Source organism: Rhinolophus ferrumequinum, chromosome 20 (genome assembly GCF_004115265.2).
Source record: "Rhinolophus ferrumequinum isolate MPI-CBG mRhiFer1 chromosome 20, mRhiFer1_v1.p, whole genome shotgun sequence".
Lineage (NCBI taxonomy): Eukaryota > Metazoa > Chordata > Mammalia > Chiroptera > Rhinolophidae > Rhinolophus > Rhinolophus ferrumequinum.
This window is the reverse complement of record NC_046303.1, coordinates 26,380,776-26,402,536: the sequence shown is the minus strand read 5'-3', so window position 1 is coordinate 26,402,536 and position 21,761 is coordinate 26,380,776. Positions and strand designations below refer to the sequence as shown.

At 35.7% G+C, this 21,761-nt stretch overlaps 1 protein-coding gene across 1 annotated transcript in view; it reads right to left on the bottom strand.

The window, feature by feature from the left end:
* Positions 1-21,761, bottom strand: part of THSD7A (thrombospondin type 1 domain containing 7A) — a 626,307-nt gene that overhangs the window by 54,600 nt on the left and 549,946 nt on the right. The window contains exons 12-14 of the mRNA XM_033088067.1: positions 16,882-17,014; positions 15,368-15,471; positions 1,328-1,522 (exon numbers count right to left, since the gene is read on the bottom strand). Of these exons, the coding sequence (XP_032943958.1) occupies positions 1,328-1,522; positions 15,368-15,471; positions 16,882-17,014 (432 nt within the window). The remainder of the gene's footprint in view (positions 1-1,327; positions 1,523-15,367; positions 15,472-16,881; positions 17,015-21,761) is intronic.

Genomic DNA, 21,761 nt, shown 5'->3' with positions numbered 1-21,761 from the left:
GTAAATGCTATTTTATCACTCCACAGTGCTTTTCATATAGGCTCTTGTTAGTACTGCGTGCTTTGTACAGTGAAATTTTTTTTATTTTAAAATAGTCTATTTTTCATAGGCACGAATTGTTGTGCTGTATTTTATACTCTTTAAAATGATTAAAATCCTCACAAATAATCACGTGCTTTCACTGACTGGGAAGTTTGAGGTGGCTGCATAAATCTCTCCTTTATAATGTGCAAAAATATGAAATAGAGAGTCATTGCACGGAATTGCACAGCTTCTTTGTTAATTCCAGATAGCTGGTATAGCTATATAGAAAATGAGATTTTCATATTTACTTTTCTGATTATGATTTTTCATCTTTCAGTATTTCTGGAGAGTAATCATTTTGACATGATGATTAATGTAGGAAATGTCAATAACATTCAAAATGAAGATATTTAATATCAGAATAAAAATATTAAAAATGCTTTGTATATAAATCTAAATAAATCCCCTTAAAAAAAACAAACAAAAAAACCCCTCAAGTATAAGAGTAATACGTGCTTGAAAAACAATACATCATAATTTTAATTAGATCACATATATTTATATAATTGTATTACATTATGTGCCATATATTATATTCTATTTAATGATATTGCATATCATTAAATATGTTTTACATATAGTTATCTCTTTCATAAGCTGCCTTATATAATTTTCAACAGTCTTCATTATGACAGGCAGCTCATTTATAATTTTTAAGTTCTGAGTAGTACTAGCACTGATATTTTTAGGTTTCTTTTGCCACTGACAATACTTTTGAGTGCATCAGGATTTAGTTTAGTATGATGGCTCCTGTTCATTATATTACTGCTTTTTGTCATTGTGGTTGCCTTTTAAAATGTAGTTTTCAGCTACAGAATTAATGCCACATTCCTCTTCTAGGACATGAAGGATAACCTCAGGCGGTGACAGTGAGAATGGGTTAAGAAAATAAAGTGGCAACCTTTCCCCTTGTTCCCAAAAAACTTTCCTTTAAGCATTTCACAGTCTTTAGGCAATGAACCAAAAGTACATATTTAACAAAAATAATCTTTCACGTATTGTGCTGGAAGACAGAGTTTGATTTTCAAGGCTACTTTTTTCCGTACTAAAAGTACATGTATCTCTCACTGCCAACTTTCATTAAAATAAACATCCGAATCCATTGACATATTAGGTGTAAGGATAGCAACAACAAGGCATCTCCATGCATTTTCCAAATACATTGTCAGAACTCTCTTGGTCTGACATTTTTGTGTTTTTCTGCTTTGACAAGTGTTGTCTTAGGCATCCCAATTATTCTTACCAACAATAGTACGCTTTCTGGTCCTAATTGCACCACAGTCTCCATTGCATGCAGAAAACCTGGACCAGCTGGTAAACTGACAGTCATCTTGGCAGGGTATCTGGCAGGCTTGGGTAAGGGCTGGCACGGGGCCTGCATACTGGAGGCATTCATGGATGCCAGCCGGTCCTCCATCTTGCTTTCGACAAGTAATGGCTAAAGGAAAAGCATAAAGCTATTTATAACAAACTTGAATGTCTGTAATTGCTCTACAACTTAGGAATCAACCTAACATTTTCTTACACAGTCAGAGGAATCCTCTTTTAATTCTTTACTTGCAGCAGAAATCCGTTAGGAGTTTTTCTAATAATCACAGTAGGCATTAAATTGATCCTGTAGGTTTTCTTTTTAAATAACAGATAACCCTCAGTGGTTTTTGTGACACAAAAAAAGCATATGGATGCATGTGTGCACGCATGTACACACACACACACACACACACACACACACGGCATTTAGCAGCTTTTATTAGATGCTATTAAGAATTCCAAGTCACATATGGAATATATTTAGAAGTGAATTATTTACGAGACAAATCAATAATGCATGGTCTCTGATAATAGTTTATGTTGAGCCAGACTATTCATAGAGGTTCTGGGAGATACCACGTATCTCTAATAATTATTTTTATCTCATTGACTGCTCTAGGATACCTATATAGAAGGGTCTTACTGGCAGTAAATTGGTTGGAAGGTTTCGGTGGGAAGGGAATGCTTACGGAACTTGTCTTGAAGCTGCATTTGCATAGTTTTGTTTCTGTCTTTGTTTTTTCACATTGAAGTTTGTTGGGATGGCTTTCAAGTGGTTAAAATGGGAGGAAACAATGTCAAAGGCCCCCACCCATCTGTTCACAATTTCATCCCATGCACAAATTATCAACCATGAGCTTAAAAATAAAAATAAAAACTTTTATCACCCTTAATCTATCATATCATAATTGATATTTCCTCAATTACATATGGGCTCTTAAAAATGGTCAGATAATTTTGATTCATATACATTATTTCCCAAGATATTGCTCTACTGAATTCTTTAAACCATGTCATAGTTTTATTACTTATTCAATATAGATGCACTTGCTTTAATATACTTAAATATACTTGCTTTAAGGTAAACAGGTCCTAAAGAAAAAGAGCAAGTGATGTTTAAAGTGTCCTTTCTCCCTCTGCTATTTCCCCCTGTTGATTTTAAAAATCATTCATTCATTTACTGAGGAAGCAGATGAAACATTTATACCGTGGTCCTAAAGTTAAGTCTTTATCGAACTAGCTTAAATGGCCTCAGTCAGACTGATTTACATGACTCTTTCAGGTTTATGGTCTAGGCTGAAACTGCTGCTGATCTCTGCCCTGCTCAGGGTTTTATCATGAAACTAAGGTGGAGGCGCCTGATATTTTGATCCCAAACTACAGGTAGGGCACAGAAGGTCTCAGGTTAGACAACGCTCTCTGAATCTGTATACTAAAACTTCACGCCTAGTAGTGTAGGGCTGTGCGATGGAGTGTGTGTAAGGATATAACAATTCTAGAAAGGGAAGACTTTCTCTGTGTAGGGGAACACAATTTGTTGCAGCTGCTACAGGATAAGCTATGTAATTGTGCATGTGTAGGTGAGTACTCACCTGTTTCTTAGCTATAGATATGTCTTCATTTAGTATGCACAACACAAGAAGGACCAATTTGACGATAAGGACAGGCATCACTGAATTTTAAAGATAATGAAAACCTGGTAAAGTGGACAATAGTGGCAACCTTTCTGAAGGTTGTATAACAAGAAAAAACATTAAATACCTCTAGGAGACTCACCCCTGGGGGAGGAGCCGTCTGGTGATCTGTGTTTATCATAGTAGTCTAAGGTAGTGTTTCTCAGTTCAGGCTGCAGATTAAAATTACCTGGATAACTTTAGGAAAATGTCCACATCCTTGCTGAAGTCAAACATTGTGATTGAATTTGTCGAGGACAGGGGTCCTGGGCCTTAATGTCTTTTCAAAGTCCCCTTATGATTCCAGCATGCAGCAGTGCTCTAGTAGATAATATGTATATATCCACTCACATCAGACACACCTGGAAGCCTATTACAGCTGAAGATTCTTGGATTCATTACAGAGCTCCTGAATAAGAACTGTGTGTGGGGACAAGGAATATGCATTTTTTTCAAGCTGTTCAGATGTTCCTCATACACATTCAAGTTTAAAACCTACTAGGCTTGCATATTCAAGGCACAAGGAGGGGTCTGGATGATACCTGTGGCCAAGATTGAAAGTTCTTTGGTGCTCAGTCACCCTGGCACTGTACCAAGCTTTGGGAACCAATGGCTGAGCACGTGGGAATGAGTCAAGGGTGGTCTGAACTTGGAGTTCAAGGGGACTTATGCAAGGAGTGGATCAAAAAAAGCATTCATATAATTTGGAAGAATGTTATCTGTAGATTGGTGTACAGGAAATCCTATCTGTGAAATGATGTGATATATTAATGAGCTGATGGGATTTTGAAGTTCTCTCCATACCTGCCTTGTGGAAGTAGGGTTGATTCCTTAAACATTTTAAACTTAGTAAGTTCTGATGGTTTCTGGGCAAAATTGCTCCAAGGAGGCCCAAGAGAAAGGATTGATAAGGAGGAAGATATTAGACTTTTTACTAATCAGGATATGTAGGAACCTCAAGAATGATAAATTTGGAAAATAAGAGATTTGACCACATCAGAACCCTAAGCTTTAAAGAAGGTTGCACTGTTATAACTAAAAGAAAATTACAAAATTAAATCTGGGTACTTTGAAATAAGACTTTTATCTACTCATCTAATTTGGCTCTCTGAAACAGAAACTTGGATATAAATCTTTTGAGAAGCGAAATGGAATTGTCTTAAGTTTTCCAGTAAGGTTTTCCTCTAAGGTTCTCGCTCACAAAATGTATTTCAGAATTGCTTCAGTTATCATAACATTAAGTAACAATGAAAAATGAAAACAAAATAAGACTATTACCAACACAATTCCAGAAACAAATTCATTAATTTTGTGCAGATCTATACTATTTATATAAATCTAAAGCCCTTTCCTATATACCTGCAGTACCTAAAATCTTTTGTAGTTCAACTACCGTGTTTCCCCAAAAATAAGACCTAGCCGGACAATCAGCTCCAATGCGTATTTTGGAGCAAAAATTAATATAAGACCTGGACTTATTTTACTGTAAGACTGGGTCTTATATAAAATAAAATAAAATCATATAATATAATATAATACCCGGTCTTATTTTACTATAAGACCCGGTATAATATGATATGATATGATATGATATGATACAATACAATATAATATGATATAATATAATACCAGGTCTTATATTAATTTTTGCTCCAAAAGACACATTAGAACTGATGGTCTGGCTAGGTCTTATTTTTGGGGAAACACGGTAGTTGAAAAGAAAAGAAAAAAGAGGTGTAAAATTCCCACATCTGTTCTCAGAAACCCACTTAGCACTCCACTGCCCTTATCTCACATTTTAGACAGTGTACTTTGAATGAATTACTCATGCAATGTTATGCAAACATGTAGCAACACCACCATTCATACAATATATTGAAAATTTATCGTGCATCTCAACTTGTTTCTATTCTGAAGTAGAGGAAATACTGTTCAAACACAGGAATGCAATCTGAAATGAACTTCCTGGGGTGAGGAAAATATAAATGTTTGGAAAGGAAACCATCTGGTCTCTCAACTTTATAAATCTTAAAAATCTTTCAAAGGTACTGAAAACAGGGTGGTTTGTAGTATAGAAAAGATTCATCATACTAAGCATCATTTCCTAGCACACCAGAAAGCTACATGTACTTGGACAATTGTATCTGTATTTACAGGTGGAGCATGTGTGTCTTGTGTATAATGATTATGCAAGTGCCCCTTTGGGCTGAGGTCTTGTTAGAAAGATGGGCGCAAACCATGTTGCTTGCTGCCCTATGGATAATTCACCATGAAAGCTTCTTGGTGAGGTCAACAAATATCAATGTAATTATTGTAAAGTCAAATTCCACATGAAACTCTGTTGATTATATTAATTTATTTCATTTATAATTTTATTTTACTTACAGAGGCACAGTAATTTTTATTTAGGAGTCATGGTCAGGCTGCTTCCAGCAGGCTAAAAGCCTGGGAGACATCCATATGATTGACTGTGGGTTACATATAAATCAAGTCACACACGCTCAACCCATCAAAACTGAGGAAATGTTGGAAAGATAAATAAAAAGCCAGTTTCTTCAACAACTAAATGCTCTGAAAAAGGGAACTAGAATTGTTAGGTTCAAAGTGACTTAGGAAATATTCTAACCAAATGCAACGTGAAGATCTTCATGAACCCTGATTTAAACAAAACGATCGTAAACAGTTTCGACACAACGGGGGGACAAATTAAACAAGGTCTGAATTTTAGATGATATTAAAGAATTACTGTTAATTTTATTTAGTATTATAATACTACTACTGTTATGTTTTAAAAAATAATTAACTATTTATGGATGGTATATATATCTTCTCTGAAGTTGCTTTAAAATATCCCAGAAAAATCTTTTTAAGTATGTGAGTAGCGGCAGACAACCAATAATGGCAACATGTTAAAAACAAATATATGGTGATGGAAGGAGAACTGATTCTGGGTCGTGAACACACAATGAGATATATAGATGATGTATCACAGAATTCTACACTGGAAACCTATGTAACTTCACTAACCATTGTCACCCCAATAAACTTTAATTAAGAAAAACAAAACAACAAACTGTTGAGGCTGAGGAAGTCATGACTACACTACTAGTAATCATTATACTGTTCTCTTTACTTTTGTGTATCTTTGAAATTCCCCATCAACTTAAATTGTAAAAGATTAATAAGTAAAACAAGCAGAGTCAATTCCAGACTGCTTTCATGTATGTTGAATTTTGAGCTGTGTTTCAAAAAGGAGAATAATAAAGGTTCCTGGAATGAAGGGGAACAGATAACATTGGTTTGAGCTAAAAGGACAAGGGTATTGGTGTTACGCATATATCAGTATGTAAATGAAAGGCTACCGATGCAGCTGTGAAGTGAATCTAACAGAATTCACAATGCAGGTGCTCATCTTCATTTTGTTAAGCAGGAATGAAACGCCTTTATTATTCAGGATGCAAAGAAAGGAGGAGTTGATTGGTCTATGGGAATACCCTTCAGTGCGTAAGATCATGTTGTCATTTCCCTGCAATAATCAGTGTGAAATAAATTACTAGATCTAAAATGTGCACAGAGAAGTTCATTACAGGAATCAGAATAAGATCAATGCCCAATTGCAGTGAAAGCTTCTGGATTATATGTAACAAAGAGTTTGAGGAGCTCTGAGACCTGATTTGTTAAATTGAACAATATTACCATGGTTTATCCCACAACAGCAGCGTCTGGGTAGCACTAGAGACAGACTATGTTCAGCTGATTAGAAGAGTGATTAGAAGAGTGATTTTTCTTATACTGTTACAAAAAAAATGGTAATAGTGAGAATGAATCATGTAGGAATGAAAAAGTAAAAGCTTTATGTGAGCGGAGTTAGATACCAAGAGACCTAATTGTGCTTAGAAGACCAAACCTATAAATAATGCAAGAGGGCTCCTGTTGTTTACTAGGGGGATATAATGATCCTCATCTTTCTCCGTGTAAGAGAGATTTTCACCGACACATTTGCCAAATTATACTTCCTAATTAATGTTGTGAATGTAACTGGCAGAAAGGGGGGAAAAATGCACTTTTTAAAACTGATCCTAAATAGTTATCAATGATCCCCAGTCTCATTGATGCTCATAACATATGAACGTTCTTGTAGGAGGACTTACTAGGAAATAATAATCAGCTCCCAGTGGACTAGCTCAGACTGAGGTCAGCGAGGTCCCCTACTGGGACCTGGGAAGGGTTAACTAACTGCATGACAACAAATGAAGCTTGGCAGAACCATGGCAGTCACATCCGTGTCAAGCTGATTTTACAGAACTACTTTCAAATTAGGAAATGCTAATAATCATTTTATGACAGGGCTCTCCTAGACATAGAAATAAAACCAAAATCCCCATCGACTAGGGTGCTAATACTCTTAGACAATTAGAGGAAATGATTTAAAAAATAGAAAAAAATCTGGAAGTTGAACATAATAGCTTATATAAATGAAGTATACAAAAATATTTGGGTAATTTATAAATATATTAGCAAAAAGAAGATTTTAAAGATGTTGCGTGGGCCAAATTTCTTTAAATCAAGCTCCTTTGCTGTTTTCTATCTAGTTTGTTTCCCTCTTCTGTTCTTTTTCTCCCTATTGCATAACAATCTCTAAAAATTAATAGATTAATGTGAGTTACTGAGATAAGTTGGCCCAGATATTCTGGGCATAATCCCAACAATGCCTCTAAAATGTAATCTTTTAAAAAGAACAAACTGGGCCAGAGTTTAAGCAAAGGAGTAAATACCAAGAGAATCAATACAGTTTAAGACACTTAATTTAAGCATAAGATTTCAGTATATTGGTTCACTCAAAATAACAGCATAAATGGTAAATACTTATATCTCACATACTACAGTATTTATTTAATTTTGGCAAAGGGAGAATTAGAACTTTGTCTTTTCTTTCTAGACTTTCTGTTTATAACCTTATTAACCAATAAGTGATATAGGGTGAGGACCCCCCCAGGGCTGGGAGGGTTCCTGCTATGTGAGGCATATTATTGAAGTTGGTGTTTTTTTTATTTTTTCTGGTCTATATTAGAATCATGCTGGCTTCCACATAAACTGACTGATGTGAGACCTTAATGACACGTCAACATTACAGTGGGCATTCTTGGCAGGTGAGGATACAGAGGGGCTGGAGGATTAGGATAGGTGGGGTTGCTCCTGGGGATTATTTATTCTAGCTCCACATAATTTACAGAAAGTATGCTTGTCAAGGAAATAGCATGAAATTCACATAGAGATCAAACAAGAGCAAATTTGAAATTATTTTTATGAAATCTCAACATCTAATCTATGACACTTTTGTATCAGACTCTTGGTATAAATATGTCACATAGTAATAAATAGTGGAATAATATACTGGGGGTGCCAAAAAAATGCATACAAATAGACACTTTGGTCAACGTTGCTCAAGCAGTAGTTCGCCGTAATCAGAAGTGGACACTGGTGGCAACCGCTTTGAGCACCTCTTGTAATTGCAGAAGTCAAACGTGACTTGTATTCATCTTTTGTGTATTACAACTTGAATACAGGTTTTTCCTTTCCAAAAATATATATACATTTTGTTTGGCACCATCTGTACATACATTTTAAGTAGTAGTGACTGACATTGTCCCGTAGGGCAGTCATAAAGAAAAAGTAAGTAAACCGTCTCAAATCGTCATTATTATGAGCCATGTTTTTACTTATAATGCAAATATAATGGTTGACTCTAGCCACAGCTATATGAGTAGCTTTCAATGACACAGTCACTGATCAACCCATAATATAGCCTTCTAAATGCCATCCAAACTGAAGAATGTCAGTAAAGAGAAAAGACAGACGTTAGTTTTACTAAAAGTTTATACACAACTGACTCAAATAGTATGAAGCAAATATAAGCCAGCTATTCACTTAAAAATTAAATAGAAGGTGGACATAATTTCATGTTAGTTGCATTTCTTTTATTGACAATATTATAGGAAAAAGATGCTTCTTTCAAAGGTCCTCTCAAATTTCCCTATGAAATTTAAGAATGATTCAAGTTTTAAAGTTCTCAAATCCTGTCACTTCTTTCTTCTTTAAAATCTCTCTTTCTCTTCTTTCTTTTTAGTTCTTATACCATTAGATAAAATTTCCTGGAATACACCATTGTCAATATCCAAAGCCTTGCTAAGATTCTTTACTATTTCTAATTTTCTACTGAGAGAAGTCCTCCTCCCCTGCCTCTTCTTCCTCCTTCTGGTATTCAAATACTCCTGGAGATATTCAAATCCTCCAGAGTGTGACCCCTTGCCTCCAGCTCACTCACAGGAACTCTAGGCAAACTGGTCAATGCACTATTCATCAAACATATAGATTTTACTTCCTGCCTTTGTGCTTGAGTCATCCTATATTTAAATGCCATTTTCTCTGTTACTGTGCACTATCAGTGGTTACCATTTTATCTTTTTCCAATTCTTATCGTTGTTGTGTATATACATTACTAATGTGTTATTACCATGCTTGAAACCTGAATCATATATATCTATAGTTTGTTTCCTACCATAAGAAATTAACTGAAACTGTTATATAATTTTATTCTCTTGACAGGCTGGGCCCAGTACCATGTAAGCTACATGAAACATGTGGTATGTATTCAATAAATATATTTTTTATAAAAGAACAAATTATACTGAATGATATTCAGTTTCACCTGGCTTATAGGGACTGGTGGTATAATCCTGTTTTCGTAGCTTTCTTAGAGAGATTAATACTAACAAATGTACAGCTCGTACGCTGGGATGGGAATTTCTTTTAAAGACACCGATCCTTTATCATTGCTATGGACTGAATTGTGTCCCCTCCAAATTCATATGTTGAGGCCCTAACACTTTATATCACAAATATAAATTGTGATATATTTGGAGATGAAGGCTTTGGAAGGTAATTAGGCTTATATGAGGTCATGAGGGTGGGGCTTTCATGACAGGATTAATGTCCTTGTAAGAAAAGATCAGAGGGACAGCAGGTTAGCTCAGTTGGTTAGAGTGCAGTGCTCTTAACAAGGTTGCCAGTTCGATCCCCACATGGGCCACTGTGAGCTGCACCCTCCACAACTAGAGTGAAATAACTACTTGACTTGGAGCTGATGGGTCCTGGAAAAACACACTTAAAATAAATAAAAGTTCAAAAAAAAAAAAAGAAGAAGAAGAGATCAGAGAGCTTGCTCTGTTTCTCTCTACCCTATAAGGTCACAACAAGCCAGAAAAAGAGATCTCAGCAGGAGCCAAGTTGGCCAGCATGTTGGTCTTGGACTTTCCAGACTGCAGAATGGTGAGAACCAAAGTTCTATTGTTTAAGCCACCCAGTCTGTAGTATTTTGTATGGCAGCCCAAGCTAGATTGATATAGCTATTAATACAAAGTTTTAAGCATTTATTTTACAAAAGATTCCTAATGTTTCTACAGAAACAATGAATTTAAGGAAAAATATCCTGTTTGTAGCAGAGTACCTAATCCAATTTAGAGAAAATTGGGCAAAAATTACTGGTGATTCTGGGAACGGTTGATACAAAATTTTGCTTCATCATTATTTCACTTTTCAAATTAAAAAAAATAGGTGTGCTCGCTTTAGCAGTACATACACTAAAAAAAAATAGGTCATAAATAATCATAAATTCCTATGTACTTTTAGACATTATCTCTTATCTTCCTTATCCAATGTTTTATCTGGTTTCACCTCTAACTCTTAAAATTTTTTTTTTTTACTACTACAGTTTTTAGAGTCACATTTTATTCCTAAATTCCCCCAAAGAATGCAGCAATTTTATCCTAAAGGTATATATTTTATTACTGTGACAGTCTTTAAAGTACACTGCTCTTATAACTATAAAATTGTTCCTTCATAGATGAATTGAATTTGAAAACTTTTTGCCAAGTGACCAGATAAACTTTGCAGATTTTCTAATCCAATAGGGTAATGACTATTCAGTACTACTAGAAATTGTGACTGTATCATGGCTTTAGAATTTAGATCAGGAGTTAGCAAACTTTTTTTGTAAAGGGCTAAGATAGTAAATATTTTTGGCTTTGTGGGCCATATGGTTTCTGTAATAACTACATTCATCCTCAGGATCTGCGGGGATTGGTCCCAGAACCCTCTTGGCTACCAAAATCGGCAGATGCTCAAGTCCCTTATATAAAATGGAGTAGTATTTACATATAACCTATGCAGATCCTCTCGTATACTTTAAATCATCTCAGGATTACTTATAATACCTACTATAATGTAAGTGCTATGTAAATAGTTGCTCTGTATTGGTTAGGGAATGATGAAAAGGAAAAAAAGTCTGTATATGTTCAGTTCAGATATAACCATCCTAGGCCAAATCACATAGTACCCGTCAGCAACAACCTAACGTTTTTTTTTGGTGGGTATTTTCCATCCCTGGTTGGTTGAATCTGCAAATAAGGAACCTCTGGATACAGAGGGCTGACTATACGCAACTTTTCCTTGTATCATAAATGCAGCCACAGACAATAGATAAATGAATGTGTATGGCTGTGTTCTAATAAAATTTAATTACAAAACCAGGCTGTGGGTTGGATTTGGTACACAGGCCATTGTTCTCTGACCACTGATCTAGACTAATAGTTTGATAAAAGCTATGCAATAAAAAGTTTCTACCTTTGGAATCAGAATGGTGAAGCTAGCTATCTCATGTTTTAGTTCATATGGTATCATTTCTGACACAAGCAAAAAAATAATAATTTAAAGTTAATATCATTTAAGTTCTTTAGGTGAAAAGAAATGCTTAAATCGTCTACAAATGCAAACAGGTTAGAGAAAAAAATCTATTAATGGTAAAATACAATAACCTCTTTCCCCCCTGTATATAATGTATTTTAGAGATCTTAGTTTCTCCTATGACTTCATCAAATCCCTTTACGGGGATTACACAAATCTCTAACTGCTTTCTTAAGCTATTTCTATAGCTACATTTCTACATTTCAAATGCATACTTGGACATTTCTAATTGGCTCCCCTGCCATCACCTCTAATGCATAATATACAAAATATACTTTCTAAGACCAGCTCCACTGTCAGACCTAGGAATGTTCACCAATATTATAACTACTTTCAAGCAAAAAATATTGGCGTTAAAGAATCATATAATCACCTTTGATTTGTTTATTTCTATTTCTGCTACTATTCTGCCACCAAGTCCTAAAATTATTTTCCTCTACTGTATGATGAAAATCCATTTATTTGTGCTCATTCCCAACACCGTGGTTCCAGTCTGAACCCGATTACTTCACCCTTGCATTGCTACAAGAACATACTAAGCTGGCATCCAGACCTACGCATCTTGTCTTTCTAATTTATTCTGTACATGCTGAAGGATAAAACACTGCTTTCATCAGTTGCTTGCTCCTACTACTTATTGAACAAGGTCTAAAATACTGATCCTGACATTTACAGCCTTATACAAAATCACCCCAGGCTCTAGCTCACATCTTCAGTGTTTCAATCTACCTACTTTTCTGTGAACACATTTAATGTTTTTTTGTTTTTTCTTACCTCAAATGCTTAACTTATAAAATTGGTCTTATTTTGAATTCTTTTTTCCTTTCTAGTTATTCTGATATTATGGTACAAGTCCTAGTTCCTCCTTTAGGTCTTTCTTCAGCTCTTTAGTTTTAAAATATTGCTTTTGCAATGGATCAGTTACAATTTTTAACTCATACATAGTGGGTGATGTTACCAGTGATCTCATTTCCCTCATCAAATGTAAGTTGCTTGGCTTGAACATCTTCATTCTTTCCTGACACAGTCTTCTCAATGCCATCATATTGAACTAGCGACTGGAATTAGAAAGTCTAACGTATTAGACAGAAAGCAGATAGCTTCTCTATAGTTTTTGCTGATTGATGCTAATCCTTACTACACAATTATTTTAATCATGAACAAACAGTACAAGTTGGCACTTTTTAAGTTTCTGACAAGATAAAGACAAAGATTAAAATAGCAAGAATCTGATGGGTCAGTCATGCAGAGTTTTGAAACCTTGACCACAAAGAGGAAAATTTTGCCTTTATGCCATATGCAAAAGATATTTCTATACTCTCGATTCTCCCTGTTTCATATTTCTATAGAAACATAGGCTCTAAGGAAAAATAAAATAAAGAGAAAACACTTTAATCTAGCGAGGCAACAAAGAAAAAGATTATCTTCATATGGAAGTTAAGGAGGTTTTTCTTAGTATTTTTATGCAGAAATGACTTTCTCTTTCCACCTGAAGTTCTGCAATTATTACAGAGTAGAGTTTGGAACTGAAGCTCTTTTCACTATATCTTCCAGTGGCATTCTATGAAAATATGGCCTTCAACTGCTTTACTTATTTTCATTTCACACTTGGATCCCTGAGTATTATCTGTGCATAGATTATAGAATATGGAAATTGGAATAATTCTAAAAGATCATTTGGTCCAACCCTCTTTTCCTTTTTTTCACTTAAATAAACTGAGACCCACAAAGCAGAAGTGATGAATAGACTCACACTATACCAGTGAAAGAACAAGGACTAAAACTTGTGTTTCCTGATTCCCAAACTCGTATCTGTTTTCATTATAAACTCCAGGTAGGGCCCAAATTGCACGCAAATGTATGCTTCATTCAAGGAGGAATTAGCGGGCATGACAAGAAGGTCTCACATCACTCAATTTCTCGATGAATGGCTTGAAAATGGGAGAATGCCTTTCAATTCTAAATACCTAAATCTCTATAACTGTAAAAGGAGACTTATTATTATTATTATTTTTAGCTAAAGCTGATGGTGGAGGATACATAAAGAAAATTAAGTGTATAAAATCAAATCTGGGCTGGCCAAATGGCTCAGGCAGTTGGAGCTCCGTGCTCTTAATGCCGAAGCGCACATGGGCCAGTGGGCTCTCAACCACAGGGTTGCTGGTTTGACTCCTCGACTCCCGCAAGGGGTGGTGGGTTGTGTGCCCCCTGCAACTAACAACGGCAACTGGACCTGGAGCTGAGCTGCACCCTCCACAACTAAGATTGAAAGGACAACAACTTGATTTGGAAAAAGGCCTGGAAGTACACACTGTTCCCCAATAAAGTCCTATTCCCCTTCCCCAATAAAATCTTAAAATAAATAAATAAATAAATAAATAAATAAATAAATAAATAAATAAAAATAAAATCCTAAAAATCACTAGGTAATTAATATCATTTGTAAACGAAATGTTATGTTTCAAATGAAGACTTCTAAAATGATGATTATAAATGTAGAAGACTTTTACAGAAAAGAAGCTATTTTTCTCAAATTAGGAAAACAATCTTTTCACTGTAAAGTAAAGGGGGTCCTAGGTCACATCAGCAAAAGCTGGAATTCCATGTTCAAACTTTTGAATAATCATCAAATTTACACAACAACAAATGAGGGAGCAAAACGTATTTTTATGAATTAAAGAGAGGTGGCAGTGTATTCAATTATACATTCTAGGTATATAGCAGAACTACATGTTAAAAGTCGATATGAGTAAAAACAATCATGTACTCTCTAAAGACTGAATTTGTAGCATGCATAAATAACATGTTCCAAAGCTTGGAATATAAGTGTTATTTATAATACTCTGTAAATAATCATGGCAAGTTGGAAACATTGCAATCATTCACTTTTGCAAAATTCCATGTTGTCTAATAGTGCAGACAGATTGTGGTCCACATATGGCAGGTTTCGAGTACATAAATCTGCCATTTAAAAATCAGTACTGAATATGAACAGAGTCAGGGATAGCCATGGCAATGTTAGGGTTGCCATTGCTAAGAATTTCTGGGAAAGTTAACCAATTATATTACTTTATATACATGCACAATATATAATGCAAATGGGTTAAGTATGTAAGGATCTTATTGATTGTTAAGGTGACAAGCAAAGTATGGTATACCATGATCCAAAAACTAAAACAGCAACAACAAACGAGCTACAGTTTAATCTATGTCATAAACCTTTCAAGAGCATGGTCTGATTATCTTCTAGGTATGAATGGGGGAAAAATTCAACCAGAGGAGTTATGGGCTAATGTGTCAAAGAACAAAGGACACGATTTAAAAGACAAGTTTCTGTGTTCTGGTGTGAGCTGAACGGGTAGTAGCAGATGCACATTTGCTCTGCTCTGTTGGCTGAGCATGGCATCAAAGTGCCAAATGCATCAGGCTAGTGGTTAAGGTAGAGATGTTGGAGAGATGAAAAGCAAATCAGCTGTGGACTGAGGCTTGCTTCCCACCTCTTGCCTGCCGTCCGGGTCCACAGCCCTCCTGCGCTGCGGGGCTGTCCTGTTGTACGCTCCATGGGACTAGTTGGCACCTGCGCCATTTGTGAGTCTTCCACCTACAAGAAAAGAACAGAAGCCTCATGGAGGGGAAGCAAAAATGCCAGGCAAATTATAGAGATATGGGGGCATGGAAACATGACTTTGACCACTACAAATAGAAATGTGACAATGCTCGATCCTCTAAATTTAATTTAGATCTCCATCAAGGCATTAGAAAAAGCAGCATGAAATATAAAAGTACTTCCTATGGCAGTGGAGACAGAATCCATCATTGTCAAGTTGTATGAGAATAAACTACTAATAGCCCTTAGCCTTTTTAATGGTTAGAACTGCCAGCAGATGTACCAGAGAGCAGATGCATTCTATTTAAATGAGCTATATTTAGTTTATATTCAAGTTGTGAAACTGCACTCAAGTCATCAATCTTTTGTACAGTGCTCTTTTGGTTAGAGTTATGGGGGTAACTCAGAAACTGCAATGATACTCTTTACGAAAAACAAATGCCCCAAAGAAATACATTTGGGCTAATAGTTGTCAGTGTTCATCATATAAACATGCAATTGCATTATTTGTCATCTCACAATTAAATACAGATAAATTAAGATGGCAAATTTGTCATCAATTTTCATCTTAAAGTATTATTTTGTGATCACACATTCCATCAATGGATGCCATAATATTTCATTTGTTGTCAGGATTGCAATTATATGCCACATCAAGTTTTAATTAGGTGCTTTCTTTTTATAGTCCTGAGGAAAACTTTCTCTAATAATTACCAAAATGATAATATATAACTTCAACCACCTGAATTTTCTTTGAGGTGGCCACAAATGAGTAGAACAGACATCTAATTGGTGTCACTGAGATAAAGACGTCATTTTGTGAGCCAGACTACCAGCACTGAGGAGGAACATGTGCTCTGTGGAACAAGGGAAGGATGCTTAGGCTATTTCTCCAAGTGAAAAAGAATTCCTTCCTAAAGCATGTTTTGTAATTATTAACCACTTTCCTGCATTCCTTACAGTTTATGTCAACGTAAGAAATACCCCCTAACTCCTGCAGCTCATAACACAACTTGGAAATTTCACAAGTAATTGTCTCCCTGGAGATCATTTCAGTGGGAGAGCAGCTCTTTTAAACAGTCAAGTAGCGGCCGGTTAGCTCAGTTGGTTAGAGCGCAGTGCTCTTAACAACAAGGTTGCCAGTTCGATCCCCACTTGGGTCCGTGTGAGCTGTGTCCTCCTCAACTAGATTGAAACAACTACTTGACTTAGAGCTGATGGGTCCTGGAAAAACACACTTAAATAGATAAAAGTTCAAATTTAGATTTGCTTTTAAAAAAAAGTCAAGAGATGGCACATACAGCCATAAACACCCCAGTCTCCCCTGAGCCTGAGCGACAGGGTTGGACTTGAAGTATTTTGCTCAATGCCCCATTCTCAATGCTTCTTCTTTAACTTGGTTACCTGTAGCTTTGGCACATCTGCGGGGCCTCGCAGACCTTCTCTTCATAGAGAGGGTCCATGCAGTCCCTGCCTCCATTGGCTGGCAGCTGAAGGATGACCCGGTGCCGAGACTGCTTCTTGACTCCGGAATCCCCTGGAACGAGGCAGCTTTTTAACCTCTGTGCTCTGCACTGATAAAAGAATCTTCAAATACCAGCCTGTGTGAAGAAATTACATTGCCACCAGCTCCACGTGCCTTGACAATCCTCAATGAGAGGTCTCATCTGGTCTAATCATTTCCTAAATTCTCCCAAAGACTACTTACATTGGAAACTCAATCAATTTATACTTAAAAAATGTGAAGAATGGAGAAAACAGTGCTGTAGTCAACTAGCCTTCCTAATGTGCAGTTGCGAAGTAATTGTTGTTCTGTATATTTATTTCTTTGCCCTTGAGAAATATGACAGATCTAATTAATTTATTTTCCTCTACTTTAAGTTTATTTTCATGCCATTTCACATAGCACTGTTTGCCACATGGGACTCATATACACGTCTAATGAATCTTTCTTAGGAGAATATATTCCATGTTTTAATGTGAAATTTTATGTCTTTGTTATTCACTTAATTTGAGATTCATAACTTGTAAATTATTCTAGTCATTTATTATTCATGTTAAACAGTGTAAGATCTTCAATTCAGGTCGAATTCTAAACATCAAGGCTGTAAGTAGTGAAATGAAAGTCATTTCCTAGAGGCAGAATTTTTAGAGAAGCATTTGAAATAGCAATAATTACTGTTAGTAAATAACTCCAAATTATGCTTAAAAACCAATGGAAATAATTAAGATTTACTTTCACCATGAAGATATCAACTTGACAGTTGATATAAACATATTCAATTTTTTTTAGTATTAGAAAAAGATAAAGTATAAGACTTGTCAATTTCAATAAAATATATTCCAACTTACAATATATACACTTTAAGGATGAATAGCCCCATGGCACAATGCACTTACAAAAGAATTCCCTAAAAGGTTATTTTAATAGAATCCCCATGATGTCTTTACATTTTTTTGTAAGATCATGAAATATTTGATACCTAAACTATAGGAACTGAGGAATGTAGATGGGTTAGCAGCACCTAACAATGAAACCTTAATCAGAAATGAGATGAAACATTCTTAAAGTGATTGTGTTAGGAGAATAATATGACTTGACAATTAGAACTTTCCAATACTGTAAACATCCTTTCTCATGAAGTCAGGGTGTGCTGCAACAAGGTCTGGGCCACTGACTTCCAACAACGTGGACTGAAGTTTCCTGTGTTAGATGGGAGAATGGATCAGATGAGTGATTCCTACATGTCTTACTGCATAGGAGAATTTCTTAAAATAAAAACAAAAACATCAAAAATGTATTTCTCAGCCTATACCCTGAACTACTAAATGAGAATCTCTGAAAGCTGGGTTTGGACATCTGATTTCCACAGGCTTGCTAGGGAACTGTAATGAACAGGCAGGTTTAAGATCCACTGGAATGGGCCACCTTGTATGTCTTGTCCCAATTTCAGAGTCTAGGGTTCACATGTAACATTTTAGCATTTTTCCCATTGTGGGGGATATCTGTACTATTAATGATTGTATTAACTATTTTAGTGAATAATTGGACTACTATAGGTAATGGAGTAGGGAATTAGGGACTGGTGGTAGTAAATAGCAGAGAACTAAAGTATTTGAAAATATTGTCATGGGCATTTTGATTGTGACAGTAGTAGTTTGAATGTTACCTCTAAGTTTTTACATATTAAATATCATTTATCTAGGAAAGATCTAAGAAGTGGCAATAGGACTTTTAATAAAATTGCTAATGCAGTCTCCATCCATTATATTATTCAATGACCCCTATTTTAAGGCCCAGGTGATAAATTCCTCTAATAATTCAGAGCTAGGTAAAAATTCATTTCTCCTGACAATCTGTTAAGAAGCCCTTGTGCTTCTGTTTTTTTCCTTTGTTCACCAGAATCTCAGAGCTAATTTTCTTCTCAGTTGCAGCTTACCTTAACACTGATTTTATAGTATAATCTTTCTCTTGCTCTCCCCAGTCCCCACCCACACTTACTGCTTGACTCCATCCTTCTTGTACACTTTCTGTTATTTTCCTCTTGTTTTATGTTTATTATTTTTCATTAATCTTTTCAAAATAGTACATGAACTAAATGATCATTTTTATCATTTATTTAGCTTTGGGGGTTTCCCTTAGGAAGGTATTTATTTGTTTTGTAACAGGGAAAAGAGGAGAAGAGGAGCAGGTCATTGTTTCCCAGGAGGTCAAAATTATTAGAGTCAATAACTCTCCAATCCTCTTTAACCTTCAGGTAGACAACAGACACACAATTGAGACACAGGGATCCCGAGACTGTAGGTGACTGTGAGTTCAGTATCACTGGCATGTTATAGATTGAAGCTTCTGGTCATTAACTATCTAGATATCACCTGGTACATAGGCAGGGATGTTCAGGAAGCAACAATCAAATGTCAGTGTTTCAACTCTACTTCGTTTATTGACTTGAAAGCGAAACTGTCACCGAAGGTACAGCCCTGAAACACTCCAGTGCCTATTCATCACAATCTTTACAAGTTTGCAATTGATATATAAGATCATGGTAACTCTTTTTCACTTCCATAATTGATTCCACACTGGCAATCCATTTATTTTTATAAAACGTTCTTATAAAACCTTAACCTTGTGCAGCCCACATGATAGAGATTGCAACCTGATTAAAGAGAGACATTTCGAAGCCATAACACCTAGAGAAGAAGTTTAATGGAGTTGCACAGGAAGTGTCATGACATCCATGTTTTTATCCACTGGGAGGTTCATTTCTTCTCAGATCTCAGTTAAGAAATTACTTGTACACTCACAGGAACAGCTCTGTAGACCTCAGCCAGGCTACAGAGCTCTCAGATCAAAGTGCAGACAAAGGGAGAGCTACAGCACACAGTGAAAAAGAAATCTGGAAGGTTGCTCACTAATAACTTGAGCTGGCAAACTGGAATTTTACAACTTTCATAGTTTCCTGCATGTATTTATACCCAATTTACTATATGTGGTTGATATAGAAATATAGCTTCTATTTATCTTTGTGTTTTAACACCTAGAACAATAGCCACATACAGTAAGAGCTTAATAAATACACATTTATTTTGCATCTTCTCAACTGGATTATTAGCATCTTCAATTTCTTCCAATGCATTTCCTTATAGTAGTAAGCACATGGATAATAAGTCTGTGCATTTGGCTTATTGGAAATAATGAACATGGGAAAAATAAACAAATATTCCTATTGTGTTTATACTTGAAAATAACTATCTAGGACAGGAATAGAAAAAAAATAGGAAAAATATATTCAGAAAACAATTATGTGATAATGGGGCAGAAAGATTCAGAGGGTATGTAATGTCTCACAGAGTTACAGCATTTTTCAGATTTCTTAAGACATTCAAGATACATTTCATCAGAGAAATTACTTAATGGAAGGATTTAAAGGGCAGGCAAAACTTAGGTTTGTTAAGCTGGATGTAGGATGGATGACAGGCTGAAGCAGCATAGCGACAGGAAATAGAAAAGGAAATGTTTCATACCAGTAGTAAAATGTGAAGGTAGTTTTCCTATCTTTGGGGTAATCCTAGAATAGTACTGCGTAAGGGTATCAAGGTAGAATAGATGCTGCTGCAATATCCTTTCTAGCTCTCCCATCAATAAACATAGTGTAAAAAAAAGGAGTGAATAATATTTGAGCAGCCAAATGTATTATTTGATCAAAAGCATTGATTTTTTTTAAGAGTAGGGTTACAAATAATTTATATGCATAAATGTTTTTTCTTTTCCTACAAAAAAAAAGCCCTTTGTAAAATTTATGAAGATTTGAAAAAAGTTAACAAGTGCACTGGTTTAAGGATTAAACTACTCTCTACTCAATGCTGATCTTTATTAGCATTGATTTTTCAAAGCATATCTTGAGAGAGGGCTGAATAACATTTCAAATAACTCTTTTTGTTTTTCCTGGAGTGCTAAGCTATTCTGTCTCATTTTCTGCAGTACTACAGTGTAATTTTATCTCTTTAAAGTGATTTTAAAAAAAGGATAGCTCCACATTTTTAAGGAATCAAAATTCTTATAAATTTTAGACTTTACCTGCAGAATTAAATTTAAAAGAATCATCCCATCCCTGAATTAGTTTTCTGTTGCTATTGTCTATCCTTGAACACTCCACTTTGTTTTGCATTTTAATTGTGTGTGGAAGTCAGTGTAATTTCAGTAAACTTGGATTAGTCCCATTTCATACCAAATAATGAAAAAAACTAACCACATGTCATTGCTTTATTTTCCTTAGAACAAAAGGCTAGTTTTCTATAACACCACTGTGCCCTTATCCTCAGTCACAGCAGTGTACAGGCAAAATAGTCAAGGCTTCGGGACACACAGAGCATCTTGGCACTGTCGTCCAACAGCCACCCCTCTCCCACCTCCAAGTCTTTCTTTATGTCCTCAATACACAATTATAGTTACCTTTGTAAGTCTGAGAGCCTAGGTTTAGGGTTTTGGAGAGCCTTTTGTTACAGGAGATTCAACATACTAGAACAGGAAGTATTGATCTGCTCCTGGTGAGCTGACCTGTGCTCAACGCACCACAGCCCCACCTCTCAGAGTCTCTTGATCACAGGACAGCAGATATCTGAGAGGGATTCTTACACTCCTTGGTCACCACCACCCCAGGAGCTCCAGGGGAGAATAGTATCCTAGTGTAGCACCATGCATTTTAATTTAGAGCAGTTACCTGCCTTACTCCGAGAGACTATGGCAACTAAACCCACTATATCTCACATGCTTGATATTCATC